Genomic DNA, 20,990 nt, shown 5'->3' with positions numbered 1-20,990 from the left:
ATCCACTATAGTTTTTGAGTCACCATGCACCAAGCAGTTGGTTTTGCCATTATAATAACCCTAAGAGCTTTACTTCTAGGTTTCAGCATTTCTGTTCCCTATCGTTATCAGTTTCAAATTCTTTAAGAACATTTTTTTAAAAAGAAAAAGTCGTTTCTAGATGATAGAGGTTTTATTAAACTTCTATCTGAGGTGCAACGTTTTTTCCCATGGGTAACAAAGGCCTGAGTCAGATGTAACTAATCCCTTAGACAATGCCGCCTCATTTCTTCACTTTGCTTATTTAATATAGATCTGCTTATTTATATATTCAGTGAGAAGGTGTGTGATATGCCTTCACTGAAAGCAAATAACTAATAACTTCATATCCTGAAACACTCAGCAGCCGACCTGCTCATTCCGTTTGTGTTCCGCGGATGCCTCCTTTCCCCCCTCACAGCCTAGCCTGTACTGATCAGCATTAACAATGGGATTTTTGTCTTACTTGGAAACTTTCTTCTTACATTTGAGTTGAAGTGGAGACACTTTCACTTAAACTGTATATGTGACAGGTATTTTGGTAGGTTTAGTGTCTTATTATTTCAATATGTTAATATTCAGGAACACAGCATTCACTTACCAGATAATCTAATAAAGGAGCTATAAGTGATGACTACTAGCTCTTTAAATAGGTGGAAAGGAAAAGGGAAAATCCCATGTTTAAAACATTTTGAAATGTTGGAAAATATGATTGACTTAAGCAGTCAAAAATATTTATCAAAAGAAATGATAAATCATGTTCCTATAATTGGATTTTGGCCACTTTTGGCAACATGGATACTAACTGTAAACATAATTCTATGCATCCCTTTTTTGTCACCCTGTTCCATCCCCCACTAAAACTTAGTAACCTGTAAAACTCACCTACTAGCCCCACAAACCAAGTTCTCAAGGAAAGAGAAGCTACCACTTCACCTTACTCCCCTACAGAACTCCCCTGATAATTTTTGAAGCCTTTAGATGTCTAAGTTTTTCTTAAATGCTGTAGGTACAAATGATGTGACTGACCAGTTTCTGGTCTCCGTCTGCATCGATTTAACATTTATTACTTCAATTCACTTGAAAACAAGGGGTCTTTTATCTTAAGTACCTACTTACCTTAAAGTATCATGAACATTGATGTCACAAGAGAAAACACAAAACTGTGTGTGTTTTTTCAAGCTGTTACAAATTCAGCCTAGAGGAACAAGCTTATTTTACTGAAAACTCTATTCATGGGGGAGGGGAAGGGAAAGAGAGGAGTGACTGCTTCCCTAGGGATTGAATTCCCTTTGCCTTTTACTGATTCCTCTTCTCAGCTCATGCTTCCACATGTTGCTTATACTACAAGCATTCGCAAGGGTCAGATTATGAAAAGTTTAATAATTTCTTAAATATTACTGTCAACCCACCACCCTGTTTCCAGCGACTACTGCAGTTGTTCTTAAATAGCTATGATTTTGGGCTGGAACGAATAATACATCAACTATTTCGATTTTCCAATTAATAGGATATCTTCTGATCTTCCAAAGAATGTTTTCACCCACACAATTCTTTTCTAGAAGAAAAAAAGGTTCAAATTCCCTGTACCAGAAAAACCTTCATTAAAAATGAATTTCCGATGTGAGATGTCAGAGTAAGGGCAAATGTTCGATGTGACATTTGCTGTAATTCTGTTGATCATAGTCCTTTCTCATATACTAATAAAGCATTCCCTTGAAGAAAAGAAAGGAAATAACAGATGTTGGATAAAAACTAAATTAGGGTGTTTTTTTACATAATTCAATTGAACAACATCTTGGAAAGAGCACTGATATTTTTGTTTGTTTTTAATTTTGGTGTGTGTGTGTGTGTGTGTTTATCCTGGTGTTGTTTTTTAACAAACTGGTAAACCAACTCATTTTGAAAGTCTTACCTCAATAATTTGTCTTAAAGAGGTCATCTGCTTCTGTCAGTGGCACACAGTTCGGGAGAGCTCCTGTATCTAACCCCAATAAAATAGGGGTGGAGTGAGATTGCAGGGAGAGGCAAGGTGTTTAATAAAATGCACCATAACTTTAAGCACATTTAATCCACCAAATCTTTTAAATACATCTAAACTATGCTTATTTTCCTATATCATTTTACACACAAATATAGCAAATAGTTTCACCTACCATTCACAGAAATATTCAGAGCATCTATAACATGAGAAATTACTTGGAAGACCACCTCACAAATTAGAACAGCAATTTCTGCTCTTAATGCTTGTCATCCCAAATTACTTTATAATAAATAGCAAAATTAGAGAGTAGACCTTGAAAAATAGTATATACACATTGGTTTTGTGCAATTCGTCAAAAGATCAGAAATACATTACAATGGAGAAATACTTTAATATATATCTTCTATGACTATACAGTTTCTTTTATTAAAAGCAAGAGTTAACCAACCTGTTTGAAGTTAGAAGTGTTGTTTCTCTAGAAAATCAAGCAAACCACCCAGAAAACTGCCCTCTTTGTAATCCATTTCAATATGGAGTGGGTAAGGTTAAAAACCACTGATTCATTTGACAGAAATGTATACAACAGCATGATCATCATATTAAGCACCTGCTCAAATTTGACTCTGTCGTAGGAGTTAATCACTTCTGAAAACTTGAAACTTAAGAAGATATGAAGAACTCAGTTGCAAGTAGGCTTAATTTTAGCACAAGAGGTAGATTACGGGTTAAAAAGTAATTGAAAATAGAGAGATTGCTTTGAGTAGAAGCAAAATAGCGTTTTCCCTTTTAATTCAAATAAAATTCAACATTAAAAGGTCATTATAATTTGTCTGACTTTTAAAAAGCAGTAAATGCAGTATAATCAACAGCTAAGGTGACAAATTCAGCAGGACCAATCATGTCAAAGCTTAGGCCACATATTCCCATAGCAGGAGGGGGTCAGGTGGGGAGAGGAGTGAATCAAAATCTCCACATCACATGCAGCCAGATTTTATAAGTCCTGATAAACACCCACCAAGGTCCACCACTCTCTGTTGAGAAATAGTTTTAACCTTGATTTTCCCTCCCCTATTTGGTGGTATTAAAAAAAAAAAAGTTTAAAATGACCTTATTTAACCCTGACCAAGGTCAAAAGACTGAAAGAGGTAAACATATACAATTCTTAATACTTTTGTTAAGTGTTTTGTAGTCATGTAGCTTGTATTTTTATTTTCTTTTTTTAAATCAGTTAAAACATCTACATATGGTTATACTTTTCTATTATTCTGTAATTTAATCATTCTAGGACAGTTATGCTTACCTAAAGAATTTAATATTTTTACATTTTTAATTAACCATTATATAGATAAGTAAATGTAAATGTGAATTTATAAAACTTTCAAACATCTGAAAGGACACAGGATCATAAAAAATGGAAAGTAAGACAAATAGCAAATATAAATAATTATATCAAAGTATTATTGTTGTTATTATTATTATTTTAAATTATGTGTGTGTTTCTAAACATGGGGATGTCTGTGTTACAAAATTCCAGGCTTTGCCATTAATTTAAATTATTCGTTTTACAAAATGAAATACATCTGTCCTGATTTTGTGGTTCAAAATCCTGACCAAATGCCTTTCTTCCCCATGGAGTCAATTTTGACCCTGTTTTAACTGAATTTTACCTACAGCCTTTTCTTTTTCCTGGAACACATCAAAATGTTTCAGGATGAGTCTTTATGTAGCAAAACTGATACAATTCTAAATTTGCTTATCCTGTTTAGTTTTGACAAATATAAACTTGCTCTCCTACTTTATGTAACAAAAGCTAGAGAAAAAATAAATATTTAAGACATTTAAAATATATACTAATGAAAGTGGCACAACCATTAAAAGTATTTAAACTGACTATTTGTGATATTTCAGTAGGATAACTCATTAGTCCAGTCCTCTAAATAATCCCAAAGTGGCATGAATTCCTCTGCAGAATGAATGTCTATAGAGAGTAATCCATGGAAGACAGACGGGCCTCTTGTCATTTGTAGCCTTAATCCATTGCCTAGAGCGTGAAACTTGTTCAGGATAACAAGTGTGGGAATCAGTAAAATCAACATTATTTTTGGATTTTATTTTCTTAACAATACTGACTGATCAATAGGCTTGTGGAAACTGACAAATACAATACAGCCTGTTTGATGAATCAATCTAGTGAAGAAGAGAGGGAGCCCCCCTCCCCTCCTCCCATTTTCTTCCCTTTAAATCCTCTTCATCCTCTCCCTCCTCCACCACCTACACACACACAATCACACACACACACACACACACACGCACAGGATGAGAGGGGGAGAGGGAGGGAGGGAGGGAGGGAGGGAGGGATGCTCTTCCTCTGTTGTTCTGTAGACGTTAAGTAACGAAAGCTGCAGTGACAGTGCTCAGATCATTTTTTATAAGGCTGCTAAGCCACTTTCAATCAGTGCTTATGTTTTCAGTTTGAGACTCACCCTCTTTCGGCTGAGAAACTGTTGTATTATTGGAGTAGAGTTCTCTCCTCTGGGTTTCAAGGATGGGTGTTGTATGGCTTGGAGGGTGGGGAGAGTGAAGGGCAGAAAGAGTTGGGGAGTAAACAGTAAAAAAGGAAAAGTTCTGTCCTATTAACTTTTATATATCTCACCCCCCCAAAATCCTATAAGAAAAAAATAAAAGAGGAAATTTAAACACCTTGGACAATATTCCTTTTTAGGAAAAAAAAAAACTAATGATGGTTTATGGCTGCCTGAATACATGCATGTGTCCACAGAAAATTTAGTAACCCTTATCGGCTCATGGAGACATAAAGATGTTCTCTTTACGTTGGTCCTTGATCCTCAGCAGGCACTTTTGCGAACTTTGTCATCTTCCTCTGCCCTTTAAACTAAAACTCTGGAAGTGGCTTTAATTAATGAGATGTGATGCATTAAAAATGTTAGCCAAGAGCATTCCAGAAGCTGGAAAACCATAGATGTTTTTAAATTCTGAGTATCCTTTTGAGAATACCCTGTTGTAATTTATAATTCTCAATGGACCTATATTTGTCTTGAACTGATTGTTGAAATGGGCTTTACTAGGAATTTCTTTGCTGAAATTGCAGTGGGGCGGGGAAGGGGGTGCTTGAGCCAAGTGGGCTTGTAGGGAGGAGGGCAGGATCTCTAACAAGGCTTTAAAAACCTTCTGTGGTTAAAGTTATACTGATGAAGGGCTATGCAGATACACACATATACATATGTATATGTATATACCTATATATGCATATACACACCTACACACGTATAATGCGCAAGTTCAGCAGGATCATAATGAGCATGAGTTATAAATTATGTAGGTAGCAGAATTCAGATTTTCTATATCAAAATTGCACCTAAAAATGGCTATAAAACAACGCTTGCCTCGGAAAGTAAATTTATAGCTCCATGCCTTTCACAGGCACGCTGGAGGGTTCTGCTCCCGGCTCTAATCTCTAGATGTTTTTTGCATGTGTTGTGTGACAGGAGGGAAGGGGAGTGGGCTGAGCTCGCCCGCTCTCCCATTGTCAGCCAGTCTAGTGAGTGTTGGGAAAACCTGTCTGTGGGATCTCGTGTCATCTCCCCCTACATGTGTACAGGAAAAGTCCTCGCTGCTCACAGTTCCTCTCTCTCTCTCTCCTCTCTCTCTCTCTCTCTCTCTCTCTGTTTCCCTTTCATTCTGCTTCCCCGGAGTCGGAGTCGAATAAAGCAGGGAGCAGGATTAGAGTCTGCCACCGGCTATCAGAGGAGCCTAGATAAAAGGAACTGCTTCTTAAGCACCACTGCAGCAGCCCTGCTTAATTTTTCTTTTCTTTCCACACAACAGTTGTGCTTCATTATCCGGTGCCTGGCTCGGATTTTTTTTTTTTTTTTCTTCTTCTTTTTTTTTTTTTTTTTTTGGTGGAGGTTTTGAAGTTTCTGTGCTTCAGTGACTGTTACAGAAGAAGAGGTGTCAGTGTTGCGGTGAAGTCTCGATTGTCTGCATTTATGAATGAAACTGACCTAAGTCACCTGTTACCTCCAGTTTTCAGATTGTTTGAACTTCTCTGGCCGCACAATACAGGAGGGAAGCCTGAGGCAGCCCAGGGACCCACAGCGTCTGCAGCATGGGCTGGCTCACTAAGATTGTCTGTCTTTTCTGGGGAGTGTTACCTACAGCAACAGCAAACTATCAGAATGGGAAGAACAATGTTCCAAGGCTCAAATTATCCTACAAAGGTAAATCTTTATTTTTTTTCTCTTTTATTTGTCTAGCTTTGTGATGCCCCCTATCACCCCTGCCCCTTTTCATTCCTTGAACTCCCTCCCAACCCAAACCAGAAAACCTTTAGTTCAACCTGGGGAACCTATATGACTGCGTGTGTCTTTCTGAGATGATTTAAGCACTTTTTTTAAAAAAATAAAAGCATGTCTTCTGTTTGGTATGACAATTTAAAGGCAAACAAAGAACATTTAATCACATTTGCAGAGAGGAGCTGAATGCCTGGTAAATGCTGATCTGTATATGTGATCATATGTTTTGTTAATTTTTCTGATCGTACTTCTTTTAAAAGATTTTTTTAACACTAATATTGCAAAAATGGTATCTTTGTAGGTATGCAGGGCCCACCTATAGTAATTGTTATGATAAATTGCATTTTCTTGGTTTTAGACGCTAAATGGTTAATCATCATCATGAATATTCAGTTTGTTCAAATCTGACAATCAGATGCTTAACATAAGCAGTAGATCACGGTTTGCCAAGAGAATATAAACTGGAGAGAACAGACTAGTTTTTCCACAGTGTGTTATGATTGTACAAGAGACTGTGTATTTGGCTAATTGGTGTAAAGCTAAAGCCTTTGAAATATGTTATTTAATTCCATATGTACTTCAGTGAGAAATGAAGACACATTACTTCCTAGTTGTAGAACTAGTGTGAACTTCTTTTGTAAAAAAAGTATAAATTTAAGAAAGAAAAAAAGCTTTATCACATGGTTACTAATACTTTATTTGGTTGTAGTTTCTTGTATATGCTTGTTTTTTAATGAAGATTTTAAAGAAAAATAGTTGTTCTATATTTGTTAAGATCAATTTTTTATAGATAGACGTATAAAATAATGAGAACTTGGATTCCAAAATAATATATGTAACTTTTAATGAGAGACAATATTTATATAACTGAGGTATTATTAAAGTGGAGTTTAGGATTAAACTGTTTGAACTCAAGTAGTTTTACTCCCTAAGGTGTTACTTTCTTATGATTCTCAGATTTCTAGAATAGGGGGTGGGGCAGTGAGAAGCTTCAATTGTATTCTGTCTTTAGCCTGTAATGTGAAACAAATTTGCTGAATCTGTCTTGTAGAGATGTCTGTATACTGTACATTGCTCTTCTGCCAGAACACAGATTCTTTAATTTTCACATGATGGGAATGATCTGCCTGAATGCTCTGGTGTGAATGAGGGCCACAAATAGGAAAGGCAGATATATTTTTCACACTTTGGATTAGAAAATTAGACACCTATTAAATGTGTTTATTTGGATTTAATACTTGTTAGATGAAATACACTGACTTGGAACATATATTTGTTTTTGGCATAATTATTTTCTTTATTAAAATGGGAATGAATTTTAAAAATGAGCAAACAATTGCAATTGTACTCATCTGAGATATTAAAAGACATATAGGCTCTATTAAATATTTAATTAAATCTCTATTATGTCTGTATTTTGAAACTGTCTTTAAATTGCTTATAGTCTTTGCTATCATGGCATCTATGTTTTCATCAGTTTTTGCTCTCTATACTCACTCTTTGAGAGATGTCATCAAACAGTTCTCAGGTTGGTTGATGGCCCACTTTATGTAAGTTTATATTCCTTACAAGTAAGTTTTGCATACAACTGCTTCCTGAAGATGTGAATGGCTATAGGTTATAATTTTAAAATAAGTTTGAAACATGAAATACATTTTAAAAACCTATTACAATTGCACTTACTTGTCTAAGTGCTAAATAAATTGTAAAATAAATAAGAATTGAGAATTATACTTATTTATTTTGCAAGCATTTTCTTTCCCTGGTAGTAGATTGCTCTCCATTATAGAGGAGGCCCCAGTACTTTCTACAGATGAAAAGATAGCATTTAATCAGAATAGCCCTTTGTTATGTACACATCTTTAAACTTGTCTGACCAAGTAAGCTGTATATATTGACAAGGTGTATCTATTTGACACTATCTTTATAAGCTCTTTTAAACAATGGCATCCATTAGAATTATTTTTGCTTTCTTTTACACCAGAAACTGCCCTACAGCTACATAACAATTGTCTAGATATACCTAGAGCTTGGCAACTTGGTAAAATAAACTGTGAAATGAACAGCAAGAAGAATAAAAGGAATGACCCAAGCTATTTTTCATGTCATTTTATTGGCCTGTCACTATCTTTCTGTCTCTCCATGTACACTTGTTTTGTCAAAGCAAAGGGCCTGACAACCAATTATAAATACTTTGTTTCTAAACTAAAATAGACATTTTTTTAGCTGCTTCTTTTTCCTCCTTAATTAGATGTCAAACATAGTTAAAACATCGACTTGCATTGCCCTTACAAATATTCCAGCATGATTCAGAAAGAGTTAAATCCCTGCCAACCCTAATTTCCCATGGTCACTGTTTTCAAAGATCCACCATTAACTCTCTCATTGCTCAGGTTGCCAAGACAAAGTTTCTGGCAATCGCTGGGCTTGCTTTCTGGTAGGAGATAGAAGAGATTTGATATGCTAAATGAGAGAGAAAAAGAACCAGAAGGCAGCTTTTGTAGGATGTTCATAGATATCTAATAAGGTACCTCTTTACTTTCTAGGAAAAAGGAATTGAATAGATGTTTGAGGACCATCTGGAGAAGTGATAATATTAGAAAAATGGGGTATGCTGGCTTTTCCTCTGAACCAATCTGATTTAGAATCCTTGTGGGGGAAGCAAATGTGAGAACTCTGTAAATCTCAGCAGTCACATACAAATTATCCTCAAGAAGCATTCACTCAGAGATACTCTTGCCTTCCTTAAATATATATAATATAGCTAAATGTTAAAATGCTTCTTTTTCTAAGTTGTGTGTTACAGTTTATTTCCCCTACAAAACTAATCAAATTTCACTTTTCTCATAAAATACCAGAATATCATTTAATCTTCCCTTTGGAATGAGTAGTACAATGAAAACTTCAGAAAAAAATATGGAAATCACAAGGAAATAAATTAGGTTTGGGGTTTTAAACAAATGACAAATGTTCCATCACTTGGTGTAATAAGCTTTTCCAGGACATTGTGTGCTTCAGTTTTAGTAGAAATCAAAGACACATGCAAGTCTGAATGTGATGGTGATCATGTGGATCCAAAGGTTAAATCAGTGTCTTTAACTTCATAGAGAGGGCTTAGTAAATAGCACTTAAATAAATGGTTGACATTTTAAAGGCCTTCTTTTCATACTTTGTAAAGCTATTTTCCCAAAGTCAAGTAGTTTCTTTAAGAATAAAATTATCAGTCAAATCAAAATTGTCATATGCATCTTTCTGATACTAGAATATAATATTTAATTAAAAATTATGAAGCAAAATTTGCAGAAGCCTTTTTATTTGCCATTGCTCAATATATTATGGATCACTTTAAAATTTAATTTATGTGAATAATGATTTACTTGATTATTTATTACACTTATTGACTTTTCAGAGATTCTTTTTACTTCTACCAAAGCACAAATACACATTCATACATACATAAATATATAAATATATGTATATATATATGAATATGTGTATATATAAATAATAAAACTTTATATTAATATTTTAGAGTTGAGAAACAAATCCTGCCTATCTACAGGTTGTGAGTTGCAATAAATGCATTACAAATAAAACTGCTATTGATTTAAAGCAGTATTAATATTTAAAATTTTATGTGTATGATTGTTTGAGTTCCATGGAAAGTTTTCATGGAAATCTCAAGTATTTACATAATGGTGTAGAATAAAATTTGTCCTATACTAAAAATCTCACAGTTAAAATGAAATGTGTAGGGAGATATATATGTACACACACATATATAGTTTGTGTATGTGTATATATATATAGTACATATATAATGCATACATATATATGTATACTACACACTGAGAGCAAATAAATTATAAATGTTTTGCAATATCTTTTATCCAAAAGTCACTGCATATTTGGCATCAGATCTCTGACTTACTGATTCTTATATAACATGGTCTTTTCTTCTCAAATTCTATTAACTTTAAAAATCATATTTTGATTCTGAAATCTTCAACTTAAGCACAATGAAAACTAGAACTTTTATTCATTTACTCAACAGCTCAGGGTGGGGCAAAAGTAGGTTTACAGTTCTGAGAATGCAAAACAAAGTTTATTCTTGCATTATTATTTATTAATTATTGTATTATTTTCCATACAAACACCTGTAAACATACCTTTGCCCCACCCTATATATCTTGGCAAAATAATAAGAAAACAAAATAAAACAAAATGCTCCATCACACATCTGGTGATTCAATGTTGGTCAGATCAAATGAGGGCTAGTGAAAGTCTTCAACTTGTGGCTTCTCTGTTTAAAGCTGCCAACCAGATTGGTCTTTGAAATAATAATTTATACAGTGTAGACTTTAGCAAGTAGGAAAATAACAGACAACAAAAATATCCTGTTTAAATCTCTTACCCGCCAACTTTTAATAATGTTATTCAGTCATTAATAGCTTAAGTAAACCTGAAAATGGAAAAGATAATTTTTCTAATTCTAACTTTTGTACATTGTTATTCCTCTTTATATAAATTATTTCCAAGACTCCACTCTTGTCAGTGATATAAAATACCTGGGTACTTATCCAACTAAATAGATGTATAGGTGTGTGAAAACTAATTTATCTTTGTTTTCTTATTTTTAATGATCACACATAAATCAAACACCTTAAGTAACAAATATTTTGTGATTTTTGGTCAATTATATTTAAATGCCATATTCAAGAATTAGTGCTATTGAAGAATCTTTCAGGAATAAATTTAATTATAATTAATTAATATGATTGCATATGTTCTTAGTAACAAAATTAAAATTAAACTGTCAGTTGCAGAACATAATCTATTTATGCTTAGTATGAATGTATACTTGTATTTCAGATGTGTACTCTAACTTATAAAGGTTATAACTTATAAAGGTTATCATGACCTTTAAGTGAACTATAAGAAATTGTGTGGTAAAGTTCTCATTTCAGTTTTTCTCATTTAAACTTCAGTGGCACAGCTAAATATCACAGTTCCACAGGTCAGAACATCACACCTTTACATCTCCTGGAGAATTTTGAAATCTAAAGTCAGGACAATTTTAAATAGCATTTATACTTGAATTTTTCTAAGATCTTCCAGAGACACCAGTACTAAAACCAATTTTTAATTGATCATTACCTAACAACATTCATTGGCAAAGTAATGATATATCATGAAGAGTTACCTATTAAAACACTGCACTTATCAAAGCATTATGGAAAACAAATCTGATAGATGACTCATTAATGCAAAGTTATACATAAAGTCTCCAAAACTCATGGCAATATAAAAGTTTAGTGCATGTAGTGAAAGTTTATTTTAAAAATACCAGCAGCTGTAAACATAAATTACAACAAGTGTGAGTCTTGGGGTGGATTTTACCCCTCATGACTTCTTAGGTGCTATTTAAAGGCATTATCATGATTTGCAGTACTACGCTTCCACTAATAGGTGGCACTAGCAATTTGTGACAGCTCTTTCATTAGTTTGGAAATGGGCAGGCTGCTAAGATAAATATACAGAGTAATGTTTGGAGACCACGCTTGGAAAAACTGGTATAAGTCAGGAGATCTAATATGTACAAAACAGAAGCATTAGTTAAAATGAAATTTTCTAAAGATTTTTATATTTTTATTGGTACAGTTTGACCCTGAAAAAAAAATGGTTATAAGTAAAAAAATAAATAAAAAAAATATTTTTACTTAAATTAACTTTACATGTGAAATTAACCTATAAAATGGAAAAGGAAATAATGAGTGAAATAATAGTAAAAATCAATCAGATGCTGGAAGGACAGTTTCATGTGTATGAAATACATATTGAATATATATTCATATACAGTCATATTAATAATTTTTCCTCAAGTCTGAATCATTAAGTGTGCTTAACAGGAATTAGGTAACATGCCTGTGGCATGTGATTGCCATTGTTTATAATTGTAGAGTAGTTAGTGGAGAAGGTAAAGTAATATTTAGAAAATTACGTTTGATATATTTTTAAAAGAATAACACCTTTTGGTCTGTAGGTTGTTTTAAATTATTTTTATAATTAAGCATATGGAAGATCAATAAATTCTATCTGACACAAATGTCTCCAGTGACTAGTTATTTTTATTGCCAAGACATAAACATCAGTAAAAATAAGGAATCTGTACACTATTTCTAAACAGTAACAAAGCTGGGCTCTATCAAACCCAGGATAAGAAAGTATACAATTTATACTTGAATTGGGGAATAAAGATAAGAAAAAATAGAATTCTGTTGATAAATAAGAAGAATAAATTAGTCTCAGTATTTTCTACAAGATTCAAGTAAAACTTAAAGGAACCAAAAATTTAGGGACTCTTGTCAGCTCCTAAATGAGTCATTAAACCTGCATATCCAGGTTTCCTTTGTTTGGAGAGACCTGGCATGGGAAACAAAGTTGACCAAACTTTACAGTAACTTCATTTGTTGCTGCAATCATAAACTTGTCTTGAGAAAAAATATAACATCACTTGCTTGAGTCTTCATCCACAAACTAAATAAAGATTATTAGTTCTACTGACTACATCAAATGGCCTCTTTGGTGTGTAAAACTACTTAGGTGCTGATCATAAGGCCAGAATTGCATTATTTCTCATCATTTTAGTCTCAATGGCTAGACAAAGTTACTCTTTGTTGAATGAATTCGTGCTTTATTTGACACACCTTGTTTTTAAAACACATAATACATCTGATTATAAGTGAGAATAAAAAGAATGCATATTCATAACACACAATGCATTCTAAGTGAATTGTAGAGAAAGTAAACAACGTTAGATGCTAAGGTAGGAGGGCATGAGAGAGGCATTATGGAGTGCTCAAAGGTTCTGAGAGCAGTGATATCTCCACCGACAATGAATCAGGCCTCTTCCAGGACTGAATCAGAAAGTATCTGAGTCATCTTTGTTTGCCTGTAAGTAAGAGATGCAGAATATATAATAATACATACCTCTTGGGAGACTCTAGGAACCAAGGTGAGGGATTGTTTCCTTCTTTTGGATGAATACCCTGATCTTCCTTACTATTGTGTTTCAGTACACACAGCCAGAAAAGAAAGTGAGCGAAACTATCCTAAAACCAAATAGTGGCTAAAGATAAAATTTTTCGTCAGCCTCATTGTATCTGGACCTTTGTGTAAAACAAATCTCTCCTACCAAACAAAGTTGTAAGTACAATCATTTAAAAACTTTAATTGACTAGATTTCATTGTCCACACTTGTGGGAGATTTAGTATTGCAGAACCTTCCTCAGTTCCTCTTATCTTGATTCCACTTATTGATGGCAGCAATTGCTCATTGCCCTTGCTTTTCATTTCCAAGTCAGCCTCTTCTTCCCTTGGCTTTGTGCTCTATGTCCTCGAAGCACCACTCACTTCCATTCTCTTGCTTCCAAGCCCCCACTTTGCCCAGGAGAGTAGATGTGATAGAAAATAGCCACAGGAATCTTCACTGAAGTGTGAATATTCAAAATACATTTTGAGTTCGTTGTTTAAGATCCCAATCTCATATAATTAAGAGGATGGCAGTGCATAATAGGCTAACTTCCTTAGTGCACTTATAGGTCTATAACTGATTGTAGAATATGATTAATTTACAATGCCTAATGTTAGATTCTTATAAAATATGTTAGTCTTGTGACAAAGTAGAACTATCAACAGAAAAGGACAGTAGGATGAGAGTGCCATTATGTACAAATCATAGCTATTAAGGAGTATTTAAAAAACTTAAGGCCTAGCCCCAGCCCTTAAGGAACATGTTTGAGGAAAGCCAAAACAAAGTGGTTTATATCTGAGGTCATATTCAAACTATCTAAGTAGTTGTGAATCTTCATATTATGTGTTAGAAATTTTAAGTTTTTATCTTTAAATTTGAAATTTCAAGAGAATAAACTCTGTTGTGATCATTCTATAAAAATTAAATGAATCTAGGTTTTCATCAGCTATACAAATTTCATTTACAAATTTAGTTTTTATAATTAATAATTTTTACTTGTATCCTATATGTAAAACACACATGCACACAAGCCATGTTATATATTTCTTCATGAACAAGTAGATTCTTGGATAATAAAGTGAATGTAGTAGGGTGTCTGAGGATGGCTGTATCACATCTACCTAAGGACTTCATAAAGCTCTTGAAAATAAGGTATAAGGAAAGCGGACCTTGAAAGACAAGAATAATGTGAGAAGACAGAAGTAGAGCAGAGTGGTAATTACCACTATCAAAAACTTTTCTTTTTGATTTGTTTTACTCTTTAGGAAAACAATACATTTTTATATAGTTTACATAGTAATATAGCTATATAATTTTTCTGCATTCAAATGTAACATGGAAACAAACCTGTCCTTTAACAAGGGGAATTAAAGCTGTAGCATATTAGACTTGGAATGTTATGGAGTTAATATGAGCTTGTCTAGGTGTGATTAAAAATGAGATCAAGAGGGAAAGGTGGTAGTACATACTTATAAGGACTTTTCCACAGTGGTCACAGTGGTCATTTGGGCTTATCCATCTTTCCTTTGGATTTGTCTATAAAATTCATTGGCCAGACTTCTTTTTAACCAATGGAAAAAAGAAAAAACTGAGTTTGGTTATCCAGCGTAGAAAACACTGTGGCTATAGTTTCTTGAGATTATAAAATATATTGGCTTTTTCTCTTGTTTTCCTAGCTAATTCCTTTTTTTTTTTTTTTGCTTTACTTTGTTATTTCTTTAACCAACACACCAACAAGTTGTGAAGAAAGCAATTGCTATTTTATAAATCATGTTTGATTTTAATATAAACACACCTATGTTGTCTACATGATGAGAATAAATATTAAAATGTCTCCTTAACTGTGCATTCTTATTATATACCACATGCCTTTAAATGCAAAATTATATATTGCATATATTTTAATTCACTTAGCACTTTGTTATCATTCAGGATGTTTCTTTGGCTCACTTAAGAATGAATTACTTTCATAACAAACAGGCTACTAAAATCTTAGAACATTTTATAATATATTAGACAAAATTATAGGTTTGTGTTATTTTTCAATACAAATTGTAAAACATCACTTCTAGAATTTGGTCATAATAGTGTAATTCCTTGTACTTGCAGAATTATATATATGAAGAACTATGTAAATCAGTGTGTTTATATGCACTACATATGCGTGTGTACAACAAATACCAAAAAAGTCGCATTCGAGCCTATTTTTCTAAATCATTTTATGTTTAATTGGGAATTATGGAAAGTGGAATGCCAATCACTAGAGCATAGGATTGACTCAAAATGTCGGGGAGAGATTCTCTCTCTTTGCTTGATGTCAGTTCTTGAGTGGCCCAGGATTGTCCAATGGTTGGCCTTCCCTTAGCATCTTCTACTGTACAATACCACTGCCTAGCTGAGTTCTCTGCTTTCTCTTAGGCACCGGACTCTAGGAAGTTGCCAAGATGCTCATTTCAGCAGCCCTTCTCTTGAGCCTTCTTAGCATCTTGGCTCCAAGCCATAGTGCATAGTGTCATGGCTTCCACAGAAATGCACACAAATCCACAGTTTCCACTCAATTCCTTCCACCTTCAGAGTGCAGAGTGTGAGCAGGACACACATCTCCCAATACAAAATAGCCTTCCATCTTTCCAGATTTGAAAGATATAATTTTTAATTTAATTGATCCTGACCATCCTCCCCTCTGCTCCCTATTCTCACCCCACCTTCTCTCTGGAAATAGGCTTGAACTCATTCTTCTTGTCTTGTCCTATCTAAATAAATCTCATTTAAGGTTCTCCTTTTGAAAACAAAATCTTCTTTATTCTTCTCTTGGGGTATGGAAAAGTTTCTAGGTCTCAAAAATTAAAAACCCTTATGTCTCTCTTGGAAAGAGGTTAGGAACTTTTCATTTCTAGTAGATCAATCTGCCAAAGAGAGAAAAAAATGACATTTTTAAAAATTAGGTAACCTCGCCACTTTAAAATTTCAATAAATTACCCCCTTATACAAGCATACACCTAAGGACCTAAACTAGACATCGTGCCTGATACAGAGAATATGGTTCTCAGAGTTAGTCCAAATGCCTCAGCTTTATGTCTATAAAATATGTCAAATAAATGACAAATTGACCCTTGAGATGTAGAAATGTTGCCCAAATGATGACTAGGAAGGGAAGAGTAGCAGAAGGCTCACAGAACTGGAAATTCTGTGCTAATGTTACCCAGGGAGCTCTTCTCTATTTGTCCATGTCCCTACCTCGGAAAATTACTTTCCCATATGCTACAAAGTCTGGGGACCACTTGCTAAGGCAGCTGGGGACTTTTGCAGTATCTCTTCCACATGTCAAAGACCACATAATATCTACAATTGGCTCTCTCACAGGGAGCTCCAACTCTACGTGTTCAAAACTGTACTCACTGTCCTCTACAACCTTGTTTCTCCTCCTTACTCAAGGGTTAGGGACTGTTGTCATTTTGTCCCTGTTGTCCAAGTCAGTAGCATCTTTGCCTCTTCCCTCACTGGCCTACCTTATATCTAACGAGATGTCCTGTGGATTCTACCTCTTGGATCTATCTTTCAAATCTGTCTTATTCTCTCTTCCAGGTGAAGTTAGGCCTTTATCACTACTTGCCCCTCTATGGCAACAGCCACCTGTAATTATTCTCTCTTCTTTCCTTCATTGCTGTCTACAACTTTTTCTGAAATTCAAATCAAACTATTCATTTTTCTTATTTTAAATTCTTACTGATTAAAGTACAAACTCCTTCATTCAACCTATTAAAATGAATGATCTAAAGGAGTCTAGGGTATAGGGGGAACTATTTGGAGGTCCTACAGTTATTCAGATATGAGGAAATTAATGCCTGAATAAAGGTCATGATAAGAGAAACAAGAAAGAAAAGCTGTAGTTGAAACACATTGAATGCATAGAAAAGACAGATTTGGTAAATTATTGTGTCTAGGAAAGATCTGAAGAATTCAAGAACAATAGGTCTTAAATTTTTGCAACTAGGAGTGTGCTATAGTAGTTTATAGTAGTGGGAAAGTGAAGTTCTCTTTACCTTGCAGCACCAACAATGCCCTGACACAGTCATCCCTTCTCCACATCACACTTGTGAGCTTTCCTTCCTGGGTGCACATCCTCCCACCCACTCAGTTGCTTACTGATGCTATTCTCTCCAATGAACATTGACTTGAGTACCTGCTTTGCAAGGCTTTTGAAGAGGCGGAGAGGTATAAAATATAATATGGCAACTGTCCTGAAGAAACCTACCATTTGGAAGGAGAGAAGATACAGGTCTTCAACTTTTTGACACCACACCTGTTTTTGTTCATCTTATATTCTTAGTCAAGTAGTGAGTCTTGTGCATGACAGGATCTCACTAAATACTTTTTGAGTGAGGTGGTTGAAGGAATAAATGAGGAGGTGGCAGATAATGTTTTCAGGTGAGAGGGCTAAGGCACAGAAGTGAGAACACATATACCCCAGTTTAATTTAAAGGTTTGTAAAATAGAGTATCCAACTGTTTGATGGGAATAAGAATCATTTAAGGTTGCACAAAGAGTTTAGATATGGGTAACTGGTAGAATTTGGAAACAGAGGTCACAGCATTCAAACTTTAGATTTGAATAGATGATAAAACTTTTTAAACTTTATAAATGAGTGGCATATGCAAAGCAATGCTTTAGGAATCCAGAAACTTGTTGACCTTCAGTGCTGAGTTACTGAGTCATCACCTGAGTCACTGAACAAGGTTATTAAAACAAATGACTGCAGTTCAGATTGGGCCTCACATAATGACCTGTTCTCCTGGCCACAAAGACTTCATATGTGGGCATGTAGCTTATGCTTACCTACATAGAGCAATATATTTTCACATGTTCAGAAAAATGCAAATCATATTTAAGAAAAACTTCAGATATCTATGCTTTTGTAAGAAAATTTAAAATCCAACAATCCAACAAGAGCTGTGTCATTTAGGATACAACTCTCTACTTAAAAGTAGTCCATGTTACTTACTACTTTCTTCACATGTTCTTAGATTTATGATAGAGTGTACATTGAGGATGTGAGCACAAATATTACTTTATCACTGTGATTCTATTTGAGCAAAGCAAGATATCAAGGATCACTTTTTTGTTTGTTTGTTCTGTTTTGATTTTCAGCTCACTATGTTATATGGTTTCATCAATCTTTTGATGGATTTTTTCACCCCTGAGCTGATGTGCAAAGATTTACTCCTTTACACTTGATTCTAACAAGATAAAATTGGAAGCTGTACTCAAACAGAGCAATTACTTCTAAGACTCCACTTCCCTGTTAGGCTCTCACACACTGGCCTGCAGCCATGGAATCTCTTACTTTCACTGCGTGTTTCTCATGTTCAATAGGGTCTCAGCTTTCTTTTGCTTTCCGAGGTGCCTATTCAGAACTGAGTTTAAGGCCCTCTTGTCACACTAACAGGGCAGACTTCTGTCTATCATTTAACCTCCTAACTCAGACAGCTTCTTGAGAAAGATTTCTAGCATAACAACAAAATGAGACCAAGTGACCATAAAAAAGTACTTTTCTTACATGCATAAAAATCACTGAGCAAGCAGAGTCAGTGTCTGTTTTATACCAATGTTATTTCATTAGAAAAGAAATTAATACTTATCTGATTGGCTTTGCTCTTTCACTGTCAAATTACAGAAAAGTGTCTACTCTATGACATTATTCCTGTCTACAACTATATAAACATCAGCACTCTAATTTCAAAAGAATATGTTTAGTCGATTTTAAGCAGATGCTGTATAAGGAAGTGAAATTAGTGATGCTATAGTAATTTGTTTCTTTAGTACAGCTCTCAGTCTAAAAGCTGTGCCACACATAACACCCACTATGGACTTCATTCTCCCAAATGGATTCCCCATTGTGCACATTACACTATCTTTTTCGAACAATTTACTCTTCTTTACAGATAGGGATAATGGTGCGCCCCACCTAAACAGCCAGATTTATTGCCCTTTCCTATTTCTAAAATAATAAAATTTCACATTCTTGGAATGAGTAAAATGATAGCACATATTCAATTAAAAATAATTATATTGATAGTATACATTGTCATTATTTCATATTATTGAATAATAAGTCATGCTGTATTTACAGTGTTCAAGTACTTGCTTGTTGGCCTACTGAAATTTAATGGCTTTTTCTAATTTAGCTACTAGAACAATAAATTTCATGAAGATAAAAGAATCAGCATGGTGAAGAAAGTATTGAATTGACTCTGGAGTTTTCTAGGTGTAAGAATTTGGGCATGTTATTCGCTTTATTAACCTCGGGTTGCTCTTCTCTAATATAGGAGAATAACTATTGTATAGTAGCTGTTATCAGGATGACAGCACTTAGTGCACATAAGATATTCATTAATTATTAATTTCTCGAGGCAGATTAGTAATTGTACAGCTTGTAGGTTTCTGTGTTTTCTTATTTGGAGTAGGTATGCATGCATCTGTTCTCTAGCTATTCGTTGTGTATTTTATTAATAATTATAATACAAAGAAAATCACAATCGTATTTGTAGTGTACTTCTTTCAAAGACATGTAATAGTGGGAATGTTCAAAAACATGAATTTTGTCAATATCAGCAAGTCATTGAACATATGAGAAGGCTTTGTAAAAAACTAATGTTGCAAGTAAACAATTGATGGCAAATTGCTGAGTCATCATAAGGCCTTTGAGTGAAGTTAAATGCTCTCATGCTGACCTACTGCATGACACAATTTTAAAGTAAGTTGAATGGGATCTGTATAAGTGTATGCATAAAGCTAATGATGAGAATGAAAGAAGACTTGATTTTTGGGTCTTCTGGCTCTGAATACTGACTGAGCCATGCTGAGCAAGGAAGCACCTGTTTCTTTAGGAAAGGTTCGCCTGCACCTCACAGACTCTAAGTTCCAACTCATGTTTTCAACATGAACCAAGGTCAGTCCAGTAAAAATAACAGGAAATGACTAGTTTTATTTGCTCCTGTACTTACATCATATCCTCTTAAATGTTGTAATGGTTGCCTTGAATGTTATTTTGTTATGACTTTGTTCATGAAGACACAACATCCTTTATGACAACTTAAAGAGTATTGGATCCACATAGGAATTAACACAATATTCCTATGTAATATGTCCCCAAGTCTGAATGAAACTTTGTAGATATAAAGCCTGAGTTGTTCTGACCAATTCTATGAACCACCTGTGATCACAAATAACCCATTTGCAGGAAAGAGGATATGCAGTCACTCAAGAAAATAAACCTGCAGTCTGAAGCTAGTAAATAGAATGAAGAACATGTTGAGAGTAACTTAAAGGGGCTTTTGTCTAACAGAAGACACTTGGAAGCCAGACTGGGAAATCTAGACGTCGTTAGAAAGGAGGTGACATTAACCATAGTCAGCTTTTAAAGGATTTTTCTGGAAGGAAGAATTCCTTTGGAGAACACTTTATGTACCAGCATGGATAAATTTCTGAGGTATTCTAGACAAAGATGAATTTTATTTTATTGTGGTTTTAGCCATGTTAAAATGCTCATAAACTATTTTACCTTATGCCAGACATGTGGAAGCAATCAGTATATGTAAATGATATGTGAAGGTGAGGTACAGTTTTAGCTTAAAAACTTAGA

General features: G+C 34.3%; 1 protein-coding gene across 8 annotated transcripts in view; it reads left to right on the top strand.

The window, feature by feature from the left end:
* The window catches only part of SEMA3A (semaphorin 3A), a 437,330-nt gene that overhangs the window by 222,810 nt on the left and 193,530 nt on the right, over nt 1-20,990 (top strand). For 7 of the 8 annotated variants that reach the window (XM_016219560.2, XM_016219559.2, XM_087821124.1 and 4 more), the window contains one exon: nt 6,047-6,240. The exons of the other annotated variant lie outside the window; for it this stretch is intronic. In XM_016219560.2, coding sequence (XP_016075046.2) covers nt 6,129-6,240 — 112 coding nt within the window. In that variant the 5' untranslated portion in view covers nt 6,047-6,128. The remainder of the gene's footprint in view (nt 1-6,046; nt 6,241-20,990) is intronic. 8 annotated transcript variants of the gene reach the window in all.

Source organism: Miniopterus natalensis, chromosome 10 (assembly GCF_054644295.1).
Source record: "Miniopterus natalensis isolate mMinNat1 chromosome 10, mMinNat1.hap1, whole genome shotgun sequence".
In the NCBI taxonomy this organism is placed as follows: Eukaryota; Metazoa; Chordata; class Mammalia; order Chiroptera; family Miniopteridae; genus Miniopterus; species Miniopterus natalensis.
The sequence above is the reverse complement of the archived record's forward strand: the minus strand, read 5'-3'. Positions and strand labels throughout refer to the sequence as shown.